Genomic DNA, 15,400 nt, shown 5'->3' with positions numbered 1-15,400 from the left:
ACAGATCTTCTAATAATTTCTCCAACTTGATTTAACTTCTAACACAAACAGTTCAGTCAGTCTCAGCTGTCTTTATTCTGAGGGGTCATCATCTCTATACATTCTGTCTTCTCAGTGTGTTAGTTATGGCTCAATGTGTTGTCCTGTTATTCATTCGATTTTCTAACATGATTTAGACACTGTATGTGCTGTGAAACAAGATTCTATTCTATTCTATTCCGTTCTATTCTACAGTCATTTAGCAGATGCTTTTATCCAAATCTACTTGCATATGAGTAAGAACAACACGAGCAGGAAATAAAACAGTAGAGGACGTCGTAGGAAGGTGCTGGTGGACTGTCCAGTTGGATGCAGGTCCTAACATGAAGTGCTAAAGACTTTTTTTTTTTTGTTTACTTCCTTCACACCCCATAATATCACCTATGTTATAATACAAAGAATCAATACCATAACGTTGGTTGCCAAGAACTGGGCTTAGTTCTCCAACTTTCCAGCAAATATAGCTATACTAATAGTGGAAGTGCTCCTTGAAGAGCTGAGTCTTCAGCTTTTCAGATCTTAAGATGAAAATTAGTTTATTGGGATATATGATGGTTTGGGAGAAGTGCTGATGCATCTCAGTGGGAATTTCTGAGAACAATCTTAAATTTCATTCACATACTTTTTCCTGAAATCTGAACGATGGATAGAACAGCCTCATTAGTCAGCAACACCCTGAACATCATGAAATTTTATATTTTAATATTAACTAATCTTATGTTGTCAGTTATCCTAGCCAATGTCACAGAGAGATATTTAGCAATACCATGTAATACTAAATACAATACTACATTTACAATCATACTATGGACTATGTAATCTAGTACTATTTAATCTTTTGCCATATTTTTATCCCCCTTCCTTTGTGGGTGACACAAGGTGGAATCTTTCCCATACACGTGATTGCACAGACCTCTTAAAAACATGTTTGTTCAGGCAAGCATTTTAGCTCCAAAAAGACTGCTGTGTATTTATGCTGCAGGTTTCCTATGTTTTATTGTCGTGAAGCACTTTGTGACCTTGTGTCTATGAAAAGCACTATATAAATAAAGTTGATCTTATCTTATTGTTTTCTTCCACTAGAAGTCTCCATACCCACGGTTTTCTCTCCTAATCTTAATGCTCTCTTAGCCTGTAAAGCGGCGAGCAGGAGGGAACACCGGGCGGTTCTCGTTCTGATAGATGATGCAGTACCGCCAACGCTTTGAACCAGTTAAGTCATTTGCGGTGTCTCGTTGGGGCGTAGGAAGAGTCACACGTCATCAGCAATGTGACAGCAGAACTTTCACATAGGCTTCAATGCAGCGTTTTCGACCAAGTCCGTCTCATTCGAAGGAAACAGGCTTCGATGCTTCTGTTTCTAACGTCCCATCTCTAATAATTGATAAATTGGTCTAAAATTCCGGCATAACTGTTGCAGTACATTGAGCCTGTGAGCTTACAGGTCGTGTTAAATAAGTATGTTACTGTCTCTATAACTGAACTTCTTCCTTTTTTAATGTGATTGTTCTGGCTTTGGCTTTAGAAAAGCTTTTTATTTCCTGTAGTGAGGAGACAGGACAGGTGAAGATGACAACACGCAGAGTGGAGTACACCATTGGAGGGGTGAAGATCCACTTCCCCTGCAAGGCTTACCCATCCCAGCTGGCTATGATGAATTCAGTGAGTACCTTCATTCCTTGAAGTGGAACTATTATGTGCATTTCAGGCTAATTTATTTTTATTTCTGAGACTAGAAGGGCTGGGATTGATGGAGTTATTGTCACAAATGGCTTTATTTACTTCAGACCGACCCTCTCCGTAGGCTGTCAGATCAGCCTGCGGGCAAAACGAGTGGATTGAGACTCTTCCGCATTAAGCCCCGCCTCCCGCCACTGCACTACATCGGGAGCGCGCACCGCACCTGCTTTCACCGTCATTGTAACGTCTCATAAACAGAAGGATTAGGCTCATATGTACTCAATAAAAAAAACAAAATACAATGTCAACACATAGCATCCAGCCCTACATGTTGGAACCTGAATCAGAGCCTGAAAACGAAGTGGAAAACAGCAACCCACAGCAACGAATGCAGCAGGATGTCTCTCTTTGGTAAACTCACCAGCCATCGTTGGAAATAACTTTATCCCACGTTTTCCACCCGCCTGATGTATTTGTACATGCCCTTGTTAACCAGTAGAAGGTAACCAATCACCGAACCTTATCCCCCGGGACGTCACAAGGATTTCCAAGTAGAAAAAACTCTCTAAAACGACGCATTTTTGTTGCCATGGAAACCGAACGGAGAGAGTGCTGGAACTCAAACTCAAACTCAAACATGCGTTTAGGTGATAAAAAACAGTGTCGTTCACATGTCTGATGAGGATTCAACACTGTAAGGAAGGAGGAGGTTCGTCTTCCTGGTCCGGTTGGGGTGGAGAGGAGAGGAAAGTGGGTCGACCAGCAGCAGAACTGGAATCCACGTCCTGCTGAGGAAGCAGAAGAAGAAAAAACAATCAATGCTTCCTGAAGCCAGACTGGAATCTGGTTCTGGTTCCTGAACCCAGACTGGGATCTGGTTCTGGTTCCTGAAGCCAGACTGGGATCTGGTTCTGCTTCCTGAAACCAGACCGGGATCTGGTTCTGGTTCCTGAAGCCAGACTGGGATCTGGTTCTGGTTCTGGTTCCTGAAGCCAGACTGGGATCTGGTTCTGCTTCCTGAAACCAGACCGGGATCTGGTTCTGGTTCCTGAACCCAGACTGGGATTTGGTTCTGGTTCCTGAAGCCAGACTGGGATCTGGTTCTGCTTCCTGAAACCAGACCGGGATCTGGTTCTGGTTCTGGTTCCTGAAGCCAGACTGGGATCTGGTTCTGCTTCCTGAAACCAGACCGGGATCTGGTTCTGGTTCCTGAACCCAGACTGGGATTTGGTTCTGGTTCCTGAAGCCAGACTGGGATCTGGTTCTGCTTCCTGAAACCAGACCGGGATCTGGTTCTGGTTCCTGAAACCAGACCGGGATCTGGTTCTGGTTCCTGAACCCAGACTGGGATCTGGTTCTGCTTCCTGAAGCCAGACTGGGATCTGGTTCCACAGAGAGGGTCTGATAACTGGAGGTTCTGCTTTAGAACCTGGAGGAACCAGCAGAAAACCTGCAGTCTGACAGTGGAGCTCTGAAGGGAAAATCTGGATCTTCCAGGTCCAGTGGATCCTGGTCTCTGACAGTTTTATAAGTGAGGAGAAGAAGTTCAGATTCTGTTCTGAATTAACATGAAGATGATGAAGATAAAGCTGGAGATCTTCCTCATCAGAACCTCCAGCAGCATCTTGGACCAGACGGAGACTTTTCAGAACAACAATGAGGAATTCCAGTCTGGAAGCAGCAGTTTTCCTGCCTCGCTCTGAGACCGGATGATCCTCATACTGGGAATATTAAGAGACCAGTCCCATCGCCTCCCTGAGACCTCATTCTGACTGTAGAAGGAGAAGCGTCCTCTGTGTCTTCATGTCTGTAAGACATGTTTATAACGTGACCAGCCTGCATCAGTCTTCATGGGTCGGGGTGTCGCTGTGTGTGCAGATCGTCCGAGGGTTGAACTACGGGCAGCACTGCTTGCTGGAGAGTCCTACGGGCAGTGGGAAGAGTCTGGCCTTGCTCTGCTCCGCTCTGGGCTGGCAGCAAGCTCAGTTCGGTAAGACTGTGTGTCATAATAAATACATAAACTGATGTTTTTCTGACTGCATGAGTTTTTTGTTTATTAATTAAAATTTCTTCTGTGAAATAGCAGTTTGGTGACCGTATCTAAACGACTTGTTTGTATTCATGCATCAGTCTGTGATGGTTTGTTCCAGCTAAACTGCAGGACGGAGGAGCCTCCATGGAGGATAAGAGTCAGTCAGATAAAAGTCCTGCAGCCTGTAAGAAGCCAGAAGCCACACCTTGTCAGTGCGTTTGCCACAGTAACGGCGTCACAGCAGCTGCTGCAGCCCCGCCGGTTGTTGTCGACCTCACCGTGTCCCCCTGCAAAGAGACGGCCCAGCCTTCACGCCCACAACACGGTGAGTTCCATCTGCTTTGTGACGGAAATGTCGTCACGGTTAATCACATGTGCTGGGGATCACATGTGTTGGGTTAGCGGCGCCTGGCTTCCCAGTTCGATAAGGCCGGGCAGGTTTACACGACCAGAACATATTTCATCTGCAGGTTCCGTGGAAACCGCGGTGTAGAACGTGTTGGAAAAAATGAACTATGTGTGTCAGAATAAGAGAATAAACTGGTGAATAAACGAAGAACAAAGTAGTTAAAGTTTGCAGGACTTTCAGAAGACCATCTGTCAGAGTTCTGGCCTCCAGGAAGACGAGAGCAAGTGTTGCCATCCTTTCGATCTGGTTCTTCCACATCATCAGAGTCTGTATGCTGCGCAGGTGGAGTCCTGGGTTCAGGATGCCTCAGACATCAACGCTGCGCTGATGTTCAGACTCATTCCAGTCAGAGCAGAGTAGAGGGAAGGTAAACTGTGAAATGTCCTCTATAGAAGTGTTTTTCAACCTTTTTTGGGCCAAGGCACATTTTTTTCACTAAAATGTTTTCTTTTAAAAAAGTCCATATCATTAATATGAAGTCTATCTTGTCAAAGGGATTTTATTATCATTCACTTGGACCTGTTTGGATGAACACAGAGCTGCTTTTTAGACCAATCAGGTGAAATTGTGTAATTTCTCAGAACACACTTGACACTGGTGTGCCACGGCACAGTGGTTGAAAAACACTGCTCTAAAGGGATGTAAAAGAAACTCTAAATAGAAGAAGTAAAACAAACTAAAAATGCTGGAAGAGATGAGACAGAAACAAAACAAACTAAAACAGAAACACAGCGGGAGATTCATCTTCACCTCTGCTACAAGTCATTCTTCAACTGACTGAACTGAATAAAGCATAGGGGTGTAACAATATGCTTTTGTCCCGATTCGATTAGGTTTTTTTTGGTTTCGATTCGATTTAAAATTGCAATTCTCACAATTCTTCGATATTGCTGATTTTTGTAGCTTTTTTTTTCTTTCTTTTTTTTTTTTTTTGCTAGTCTTTTTTTTTTTTTCAGTGAGGAAAAAACAACACAGTAGCCAGGCTGTCATTCTGCTGCTATAAAGTCCATGAAGACAAGTAAAAACATCAATAAAAACAATAGAAATGACAAAATTTTTATAATAGATTATTTTTATTTATCTGGAAAAAATTATTTTAAAATTGTGAAGTAAAAAAAAAATCCAGATTTTCGGTTTTCCCACCCCTAATGAAGCCAATTCAACAAATGGACGGATGGAAACTCAGCTGAGGGACGTAGAGCTGGAAATGACCGCTGATTCTACAGACTGACTGGGAGAGGTGCAGCCGGGAAACGCCTGGCTTCTTCCTGACCGCTGCTACGTGAAACAACCACCGAATTGTGTTTATTTATCCGTCCTGGACGTCTGAGCCTGCAGGAAACCTGCATGATGACTGAATGAAAGGCTGAAGGAGCATGTTTTTCTCTGAGAACAGTGGAATTTAGTTCTCGACCTTCTGCAGCAATGCTCTAAGCATCCCAGCAGCTTTACCAGAACCTTCCGCCTGTCAGCTGCGTGTCTGCAGACCTTCGTCTCCCTGCCGAGGCAACATGAGGAAGAGCCAGACAGAACCAGGCAGCCAGGCTGGGCTGCATCGTCCTTCCTGCACTAACAGCCTCAGTGTTCAATAGATGCTTTTCATAATTTCTTCATACAACACTCACGCAGGCCTGTGATGACCCCAGAAGGTCAGAAAGCTTGGATGTAAATCTCCATCTTCAGCAGGGAAATGAGAACGAAGCCAGAGAGATGTGTGTTTAACTGCTCCAGTTGTTTTCTAGTGAAGAAACACCAGCTGAGTTTTATCAACCAGTGAGACCAGTAAACACACTGCTGGACCCAGACAGACGTCAGACCTGCAGGAGAACGGCCGCTACGCCAGACGTCCAGTCTGTCCCTTTGTGTGTGGTGAAACGTGATGTTTTTCTTTCTGTACAAGTCGGCTTCAGTCGTTTTCTACCAGAGGCTCCATCAGCACAGCACGAGAAATAAACAAGTATTTTCTTCAGTCCACATCAAAGGAAAACAAACCGTTTAGTCTGCTGATATCAGATAAAAGAAGAGAGCTCTCTGACGTCCCGCTGAGGAATGTTTGACAGCTCCATGACACAGCTTTGAGCACAGCATGGAGATTTTCGCCATCCTTTAAAATCCACTTGAAGACAGTCAATGTTGGATTTGTCCTCCTGCTTCGTGACGCCGGGGGCCACAATCCTGCAGGTTTTCCCTGCTCCAACACACCCGACTCAAACTAATCGGTCATTGTGCAGAACTTTATTGGCTATTGGATCCATTTAATGAAAGCCAGGTGTGTTGGAGCAGGGATACATCAACAAACCTGCAGGACAGCGGCCCTGGAGGGCCAACTTCAGACACCTCTGTTTTAGAGGCTTTTTGGGCAGGTTGGATAATCTTTGGTGATCTCTAATGATTCTCTTTCCTTCAGCTTCTTCACATCTGCTTCTTTGTCAAACATGGAACTCAGATTTAAAAAGTAATCCCAGTTTAATGAGAAGATACAGCGCAGATAAAGTCTTCTGACAGCTTTTGGTAGTTACGAGCATGTGTGAATGACGTATGTGGAAATTATTGGCCAGACCCCCTCATTTACATAATGAGATAAATGCATACAGTAATGTAAGACGAAGACAGAAATAGTTACGATTGGAGAAAGAAATAAAAGAACACGAAGAAGTGTTAAAAATATGAAAATCTTCATCTTCATCTTCCTGCCGCTTATCCGGGGTCGGGTCGCGGGGGCAGCAGCCTCAGCAGGGAAGCCCAGACTTCCCTCTCCCCAGCCACATTTACCAACTCTGCGGGGGGATCCCGAGGTGTTCCCAGGCCAGCCGAGAGATATAATCCCTCCAGCGTGACCTGGGTCTTCCCCGGGGTCTCCTCCCAGAGGGAAGTGCCTGGAACACCTCACCAGGGAGGTCCAGGAGGCATCCTGACCAGATGCCCGAGCCACCTCAACTGGTTCCTCTTGATGCGGAGGAGCAGCGGCTCTACTCTGAGCTCCTCCAGGATGACCGAGCTCCTCACCCTATCTCTAAGGGAGAGCCCGGCCACCCTGCGGAGGAAACCCATTTCAGCCGCCTGTGTACGAGATCTCCTTCTTTTGGTCACGACCCACAGCTCATGACCATAGGTGAGGGTAGGAACGCAGATCGACTGGTAAATCGAGAGCTTCGCATTCTGGCTCAGCTCCTTCTTCACCACGACAGGTGAAGAAGGAGCTGAGTAATGCGGAGTCCGCATTACTGCAGACGCCTCACCAATCCGTCTGTCGATCTTACGCTCCATCCTTCCCTCACTTGTGAACAAGACCCCGAGATATTTAATCTCCTCCACTTGAGGCAGGACCTGACTCCCGACCCGGAGAGGACAATCCACCCTATTCCGGCTGAGGACCATGGTCTCAGATTTGGAGGTGCTTCACACTTGGCTGCGAATCACTCAAGCGAGAGCTGGAAATCATGGCCAGATGAAGCCAACAGGACCACGTCATCTACAAAAAGCAGGGACCCAATCCTGAGGCCACCAAACAGGATCCCCTAAACACCTCGGCTGCACCTAGAAATTCTGTCCATATAAGTTATGAACAGAATCGGTGATAAAGGGCAGCCTTGGTGGAGTCCAATCCGCACTGGAAACGAATCCGACTTACTACCGGCAATGTGGACCAAGCTCTGACACCTGTCGTACAGGGACCGGACAGCTCGCACAAGGGGGTCCGGTACCCCATACTCCCGGAGTACCCCCCACAGGAGCCCCCGGGGGACACGGTCGAACGCCTTCTCCAGGTCCACAAAGCACATGTAGACTGGTTGGGCAAACTCCCATGCCCCCTCCAGGAGGGTATAGAGCTGGTCCACTGTTCCGCAACCAGGATGAAAACCACACTGCTCCTCCTCAATCCAGGATTCGACTATCCGGCGGACCCTCCTCTCCAGGACCCCTGAATAGACCTTACCAGGGAGGCTGAGGAGTGTGATTCCCCTGTAATTGGAACACACCCTCTGGTCCCCCTTCTTAAAAAGGGGGACCACCACCCCAGTCTGCCAATCCAGCGGTACTGCCCCCGATGTCCACGTGATGCTGCAGAGGCGTGTCAGCGAGGACAGCCCCACAGCATCCAGAGCCTTAAGGAACTCCGGGCGGATCTCATCCACCCCCGGGGGCCTTGCCACCAAGGAGCTTTTTGACCACCTCAGCGACTTCAGCCCCAGAGATAGGAGAGTCCACCCCTGAGTCCACCAGCTCTGCTTCCTCATCAGGAGACATGTTGGTAGGATTGAGGAGGTCTTCAAAGTACTCCCTCCACCGACCCACTACGTCCCGAGTTGAGGTCAGCAGCTCCCCACCTCCACTGTACACAGTATTGATGGAGCACTGCTTCCCCCTCCTGAGCCGCCGGATGGTGGACCAGAATCTCCTCGAAGCCGTCCGAAAGCCTTTCTCCATGGTCTTGCCAAACTCCTCCCATGCCCGAGTTTTTGCCTCGGCGACAGCCGAAGCCACATGCCGCTTAGCCCGCCGGTACCCATCAGCTGCCTCCAGAGTCCCACAGGCCAAGAAGGCCCGATAGGACTCCTTCTTCAGCTTGACGGCATCCCTCACTGCTGGTGTCCACCAAGGAGTTCTGGGATTACCGCCACGACAGGCACCAACGACCTTACAGCCACAGCTCCGGCCGGCCGCCTCAGCAATAGAGGCACGGAACACAGCCCATTCGGACTCAATGTCCCCGCCTCACTCAGGACATGGTTGAAGCTCTGCTGAAGGTGGGAGTTGAAGTTCGCTCTGACAGGGGACTCAGCCAGACGTTCCCAGCAGACCCTCACAACACATTTGGGCCTGCCAGCTCTGACCGGCTTCCTCCCCACCATCTGAGCCAACTCACCACCAGGTGGTGATCAGTTGAAGCTCCGCCCCCCTCTTCACCCGAGTGTCCAAGGCATGTGGCCGCAGGTCCAACGATACGACTACAAAGTCGATCATTGAACTGCGGCCCAGGGAATCCTGATGCCAGGTGTACATATGGACACTCTTATGCTGGAACATGGTGTTCGTTATAGACAATCCATGACGAGCACAGAAGTCCAATAACAAAACACCATTTGGGTTCAGAGGGGGGGGACCATGCCTCCCAATCACTCCCCTCCAGGTCTCACTGTCATTGCCCACGTGAGCATTGAAGTCCCCCAGCAGAACAATGGAGTCCCCAGAAGGAGCACCCTCCAGCACTCCCTCCAAGGACTCCAGAAAGGGTGGGTACTCTGAACTGCTGTTCGGTGCATAAGCACAGACAACAGTCAGGACCCGTCCCCCCACCCGGAGGCGGAGGGAAACTACCCTTTCATCCACCGGGGTAAACCCCAACGTGCAGGCACCAAGCTGGGGGCTGATGAGAATGCCCACACCTGCTCGGCGCCTCTCACCATGAGCAACTCCAGAGTGGAAGAAAGTCCGGCCCCTCTCGAGGGTTCTGGTTCCAGAGCACAAGCCATGCGTCGAGGTGAGTCCAACTATATCTAGCCGGAACCGCTCAACCTCCCGCACAAGCTCAGGCTCCTTCCCCACCAGAGAAGTGACGTTCCATGTCCCTAGAGCCAGCTTCTGCAGCCGGGGATCGGACCGCCAGGGTTCCCGCCTCTTGCTGCCGCCCAGCTCACATTTCTCCTCCCGCAGATGGTGAGCCCACGGGAGGTGGGGCCCATGTAACCCTTTTGGGCTGAGCCCGACCGGGCCCCATGGGTAAAGGCCCGGCCACCAGACGCTCGCTCTCGTACCCCGCCTCCAGGCCTGGCTCCAGAGGGGGGTCCTAGTAACCCGCGTCCGGGCAAGGGAACATTTCTGCCCAGGTTTGTGTTCATCATAGGGGTCTGTGAGCCATGCTTGGTCTGGTCCTTCCCCTAGACACCTGTCTACCTGGATCAAATTGAAAAATTTGAATATCTGTATTTTTTCCTTCACAATTTTAAAATCAATATTTTGTTAAAAAATATCGTTTTTTTCCCCAAATTAAAATAATCCATTATAAAATTTCTTTGACTGATCTTTTTACTCGTCTTCTTGGGCGTCCGAACAGCAGAATGATGGTCTGGAAGCTGTCATGTTTTTCCTGATTGAAGTAAAAAAAATTTAAGTTGAATTGGCCCGAATAATTTTTGTTCTCTCTAGCTTGTAGAAGAATAAAATTACCTGGGAAATTAGCACCTTTTGTTATTTTAGTGTAATGATTATGAATCAAAAATTTGTTTGAATCGAGAATCGATTCTGAATCGAATCGTCACCCCAAAAATCGGAATCAAATGGAATCGTAAGTTGTCACATCCCTACTTGTTTCTCACCTAAAAAAAGTCTTTCCTGTAAACTGATCTTAATTCGGACCAGAGGTTTTACGGGTTGTCCACTTTCTGTATTTCAGCTCCGTTATCAGAGTCGCAGGCAAGGAAGCGGTCGGTAGCCTCCCGTCTGTCTGAGAAGTTACAGGCGTCTCTCAGCTCTGACCGCGACAAAGACGACGACTTCCGATCAGAGAAGAAACGCATTCGTCCTGCAGAACACAAGGTAGGCACTCACTGTGCACATGCTCTCAGCATGCGTGTGCTCTCAGCATGCGTGTGCTCTCCTGACATCTACACTCAGTTAACAGAGTATAACATTATGGGGGTAAATATGTATTAGGGCTGCACAATTAATCGTTAAAAAATCATGTCTCGATTCGTACTTGTCTGCAATCTCATTTTCAAATGACAACAATTTAAAAAACAAAACAAACTTCGATTGTACTGCATTGTGATCTTGGACATTACCTGCATGAAAACAAGCGCTCCCTCTTTCTCCCTCAACAAAAGACTCAACAAAATTTTCCAGAGATGGACATGAATGTGTTGTGATAACATCCAGACTAACCAGGAAATAATAATAAAAAAGAAAAGTTCTGTGTAATCCTACTGAATTACATGCAGTAAAATGTCTGTGTTTGCAGAGTAACAAGCGGCAGCGTCTACAGCAGGGAGTCGTGTTCATCGACGACGAACCGGAGCCGGAAAATCCGCCGTCTGGTTGCAGCGCAGCAGCAAGCGGCGAGGCAGCTGCTTCATCCTCATGCAGTGTAAGTACGCTCCTCACCCAGATGGCACCAGCCCAGTGATATGCTTTACTGGTCTTAACATTTCATGTCTGGTACTTTGACTTTAGGAGGCAGCTTGTAGCAACCAGGATGTTTAGTCGTAGGAGTGTTCCTCCGATGCTTTCAGATGATGCAGAAACCTTCCTCCAACAAAGCCTCAACACGGCTTCTTTCCACTTGAAGGACTCAAAGTTCTCCCATTCAAAGATTTTGGATCAAAGATAATTTGTATTAGAATCCGTAAAAGGTTTCTGGAAACCTGTTCAGCTTGCGTTTAGCATAGAAAACACTGAAAACCTGAAAGATTAAAAGTGTTTCGGTGTCATTTTACAACCAGAAACAAGTTTCCCTGTGTCAGGAAATCCTTACTCTGCAGTCCTGGAGGGCGTTGAAGAAATCTGAATCAGAAAAAGATAACAACATGAAAAACAGTCTGGTCCTGGAGATCTGCTGTCCTGCAGCCTTTAGATGCACCCTTCTCCTCCACACCTGAACCAAATGGCTGAATTTCCACATCTGGATGTCATCCAGCTCTGCAGAGGCCTGGTAACCATTCTCCTGATTCAGGTGTGTTGGAGAAGGAATGCATCTGAAAGTTGTAGGATGGGAGGTCTCCAGAGCCGGACTTGGGTTCCCCTGAAGTAGAGTGCTGTTATAGGTGACGTGGGGGTAGTTACAGACTCCAAGAGTTAACCTGGAGGTCCTTCATTACATTCAGCTGTCTGGGGTGTGGTGATATCCTCCAGGGTGCAGGCAGCTCTCCTGTGGACCCTGGTGGTAGATGCTCTGCAGAGAGTCGCTGGTGAGAACTCGTCACCGCTGTCTGCAGCTGCCTACAGACGGGTCAGGATGCTCTCCATGATCCAGCCGTAGAACTTTCCTCAGGAAGTTCAGCTGCTGGTGGGCCTTCTTCATCAGCTGTGTGCTGTGAAGAGTCCAGGTGAGGTTAGGGCCGCTTGACAATGACAAAAATTATAATCACGATTATTTTGACTGATATTGAAATCTTGATTATTTAACACAGTTATCCAGTATTTCTAAACAACGCTGCGCATCGTGGTGTTCTAGATCCCGTGTCGTGCATTATAACCGTCTAATGCACGGTTCTGAGTTGTTTAATCTGCTTTTACCACTTATAGGAACTATTTTACTTTGGCCTGGATATATGTTTTATACCAAACAACCGCTGTCAGGCTGCAGCGCGTTTCTCTCATTCACCTGTTAAAAGACGGCTGATCTGAACCAGCTGGTTATGCGCGTGAACATCTTCATCATCGTGCGCCATGCTGAAGGTGAGGTTGTTCTCCTCCCTTCATGAGACCAGACCGGACGCCTCCCTCCTGAAGGCTGCTTCTCCTCTGCCAGTGATGCGTCTTGTCCCTGAGGGTCGCAGTCTTGCAGGTTTTCAGTGGATCCAGCAGCCTATGAACTTCTGCACAGTGAGATATAAATGTGAGTGTGGCATGTTGGAGCGGGGAAACATGGAATCCTGCAGGACAGGCCCTGCTAAAGATGCATCCGTATGGAGTAACGATGATGCTGGCTGGAGGGAAGTACGCGTGAGTTTGTGGGGGAAGCAGAGCTGTAGTCGTTCTGCAGGAGGGACTGTCGTTCTGTCGTTCTCCATGCGGTGTGGGAAGCATACCAAAGCTTGCTTTGCAGATTTTATACCACCAGCATGTTGACTTGAGACAAGCTGTCCCCAGTAGAACAGGTGTAGAAAGTCCTGCATGACGTGGTTATTGTCTGATTGTCTGAAATGCATCGTATCTGTCATCAGTTCTGCTGCAGAGGTTCCCTGTTACTGCTGCAGCATGTTCACTTCTTCTCTTCCAGATGTGAGTTAAACTGGCCTTCACTGAGCGACTGGTTCAGTCAGGTTATTCTCACCACTGGGGGGCGACATACTCCAACACATTGATAGGTTTTTTTTCATTTGTTTCCTCAGATTTTAGCTGCACATGACGACGGTATGACTGATTTATTTTAATGTTAAATGAAGTGAAGTTTGCAGATATATGAAGAAATGATGAGATGTTCATTTCTGACAGTATGAAAGGCATCATTTACAGAGATTTATCTGCCTTTAGGATCATTGTTATCAGTCCTGGAACAGGTTGAGACGACACGGCTTCCTGTTTACTTTAGAAGAAAGAAATGTGAAAGTCCTCCTTGCTGTTGGAATGACGTCTGCTAGTTATTGATGCTACGCTCCTGTTTAAATGTACCTGAACCATTTGGAAATGTACAATACTCATTTATTTTCACATTTAGAATGAATAACGATGAAAATGAGCAGAAAATTCTATATTTTTTCATATTACAGGTGCAGGATATTACAGTAGCAAACATAGGCGATATGACCAAAATCCCAATATAGCTCATTTTATATCCTGATAAGGACATACATGACGATATAAAATCTTTTGTGTATTTTTGTGTCAGTCATCATCAGTTATTTGTCAGATGTGCGTGGCGATGACAGTAGTGATCTCCTTCTGTCTGCAGGAACTATGGCTGTATGGCATTTTACGGGTAAAAGCCCTCTGCAGCGTTTGTGTCTGGAGTCTATCATGAGCGTTTTCGCCTCAAATCAACGTTGCTTTTGCAGCTTTTGTTGCTTTTGCAGCTTTTGCTGCTTTTGCTTGTTGACTCTCTCTGTGTTCATTGTCATGATTCTTGCACAGGTGATAAAAGAAAAGTTAGTTGTCTTGGAGTCCGTTGTTGGAACTTGGAGCTGGCATATTTTACAAACATCTGTTGTCAGTTCCACGTCGGTCTTTTTACATCCAAACGGCCTCCATGTGGTAGAAGTTTCCCCTCTTTTATGTACCACCTCATCGGTTTGGGTTGTCTGGTCATCTTTTAGTGAATTATCCTCTGAAACACGTCTGCTACCATCTTCCTCCATGTTTGTTTATTTATTGCAGCGTGCTGTAAAGTGCATCTTGACGTGAAATACTGCAGTAAAGCAGCTTATCATGGCGCAAACTATATGAAACAATAGACATTTTCAGTTGTCCAAATGATATACATCGTCATATCGCCCGGCCCCAGTTCTAAACATACAGCTCTGAACCGCCACACCGACAGGGTCTGAGATCAACTCACCATTTTCTTTTTGGCGAGTAAATGTCAGCGGCCTGTCCGCCACATGGAGAGTAAATGTTTGTACCAACTTTGTTTTAAGTTTTCATTTAGGTAGTTTTCTTCTCGATGCTCCTCTGCTGCTGTTAGCGACGTGCACGTCACACACTGACACCAACCTACAGGAACGCCTCCCACCACGGTGTTTCCGTTTAACGTTTGTCTTTGGCGGTGTCTGAATGTCCACACCAGTCCCTAACCCCCTGGTTTAGTAGTGAACTCATCCTGTTGGCGATTCCAACACCAAGCTGGCTGTTTTCTCCTCGTCGCAGATCACGTGATTACTGACCGTCACCACGGCAACAACCACACGTCGTTCCAATTCCAATTCAAACTAAAAAAAAATATATATATATTTTTATGTTGTATTTTATTCTTTCTTTGTTGCATATTTGTTCAACTAATAAAGATATAAAATAAAATATTTATAGTTTCTTCTTAACCTGCTTTGACGTTCGTGTCACTTTGAGCTCCTGTTGCAATGCATTGTGGTCTATATCAACCCATCTAGTGACCGTCGATACTCGCTGCTTTTCAAGATGCATTGTGGGTCATTTTAAGGGGACTACTTTTTTCTCCTGGACATTCAGACACCCCTGGAAAATGGCGTGAGCACCATGTAGGGAACAGGGTGGACATTCGGACACAGCCACTGTCGGATCTCCTTATGGTCCAGCTCTCCAGATCAACCAGTATGATCCCACTAAGGCTGTAATGGTGTGGCACCAGGTCTGTGTCAGCAGCAGGAGGCCAGACTTCATGGTCTGTGTGAAAACACCAAGAGCAGAGCGAGGAATCTGAATTTAGGAGTTTCAGTGATGGAATTCTGACATCACTAACAGGATCCAACAGGATTTTGTGTCAGAAAAAACGTGCTTTAAGGTTTTTTATGTGTGAAATATTTAAATATTTTGTCCAGTAAAAAATATGCTGGACCGGCCAACCTGGCCGCTGAGCCTAAAAGTTCATTTCAGACACCGTTTCATCTGAC

The 15,400-nt window shown here is 46.8% G+C and overlaps 1 protein-coding gene across 1 annotated transcript in view; it reads left to right on the top strand.

Annotated features, from left to right (window-relative positions):
* Positions 1-1,608: 1,608 nt before the first annotated feature.
* Positions 1,609-15,400, top strand: part of brip1 (BRCA1 interacting helicase 1) — a gene marked incomplete at both ends in the record, with an annotated part of 79,686 nt that continues 65,894 nt past the window's right edge. Inside the window, 5 exons of the mRNA XM_079246644.1 lie at positions 1,609-1,701; positions 3,598-3,709; positions 3,870-4,076; positions 10,555-10,697; positions 11,119-11,244. Coding sequence (XP_079102770.1) covers positions 1,609-1,701; positions 3,598-3,709; positions 3,870-4,076; positions 10,555-10,697; positions 11,119-11,244 — 681 coding nt within the window. The remainder of the gene's footprint in view (positions 1,702-3,597; positions 3,710-3,869; positions 4,077-10,554; positions 10,698-11,118; positions 11,245-15,400) is intronic.

The sequence above is a fragment of the Telmatherina bonti genome (genome assembly GCF_933228915.1).
Source record: "Telmatherina bonti genome assembly, chromosome: 9".
NCBI classification, from domain to species: domain Eukaryota; kingdom Metazoa; phylum Chordata; class Actinopteri; order Atheriniformes; family Telmatherinidae; genus Telmatherina; species Telmatherina bonti.
This window is presented reverse-complemented; position numbering and strand designations above follow the sequence as displayed.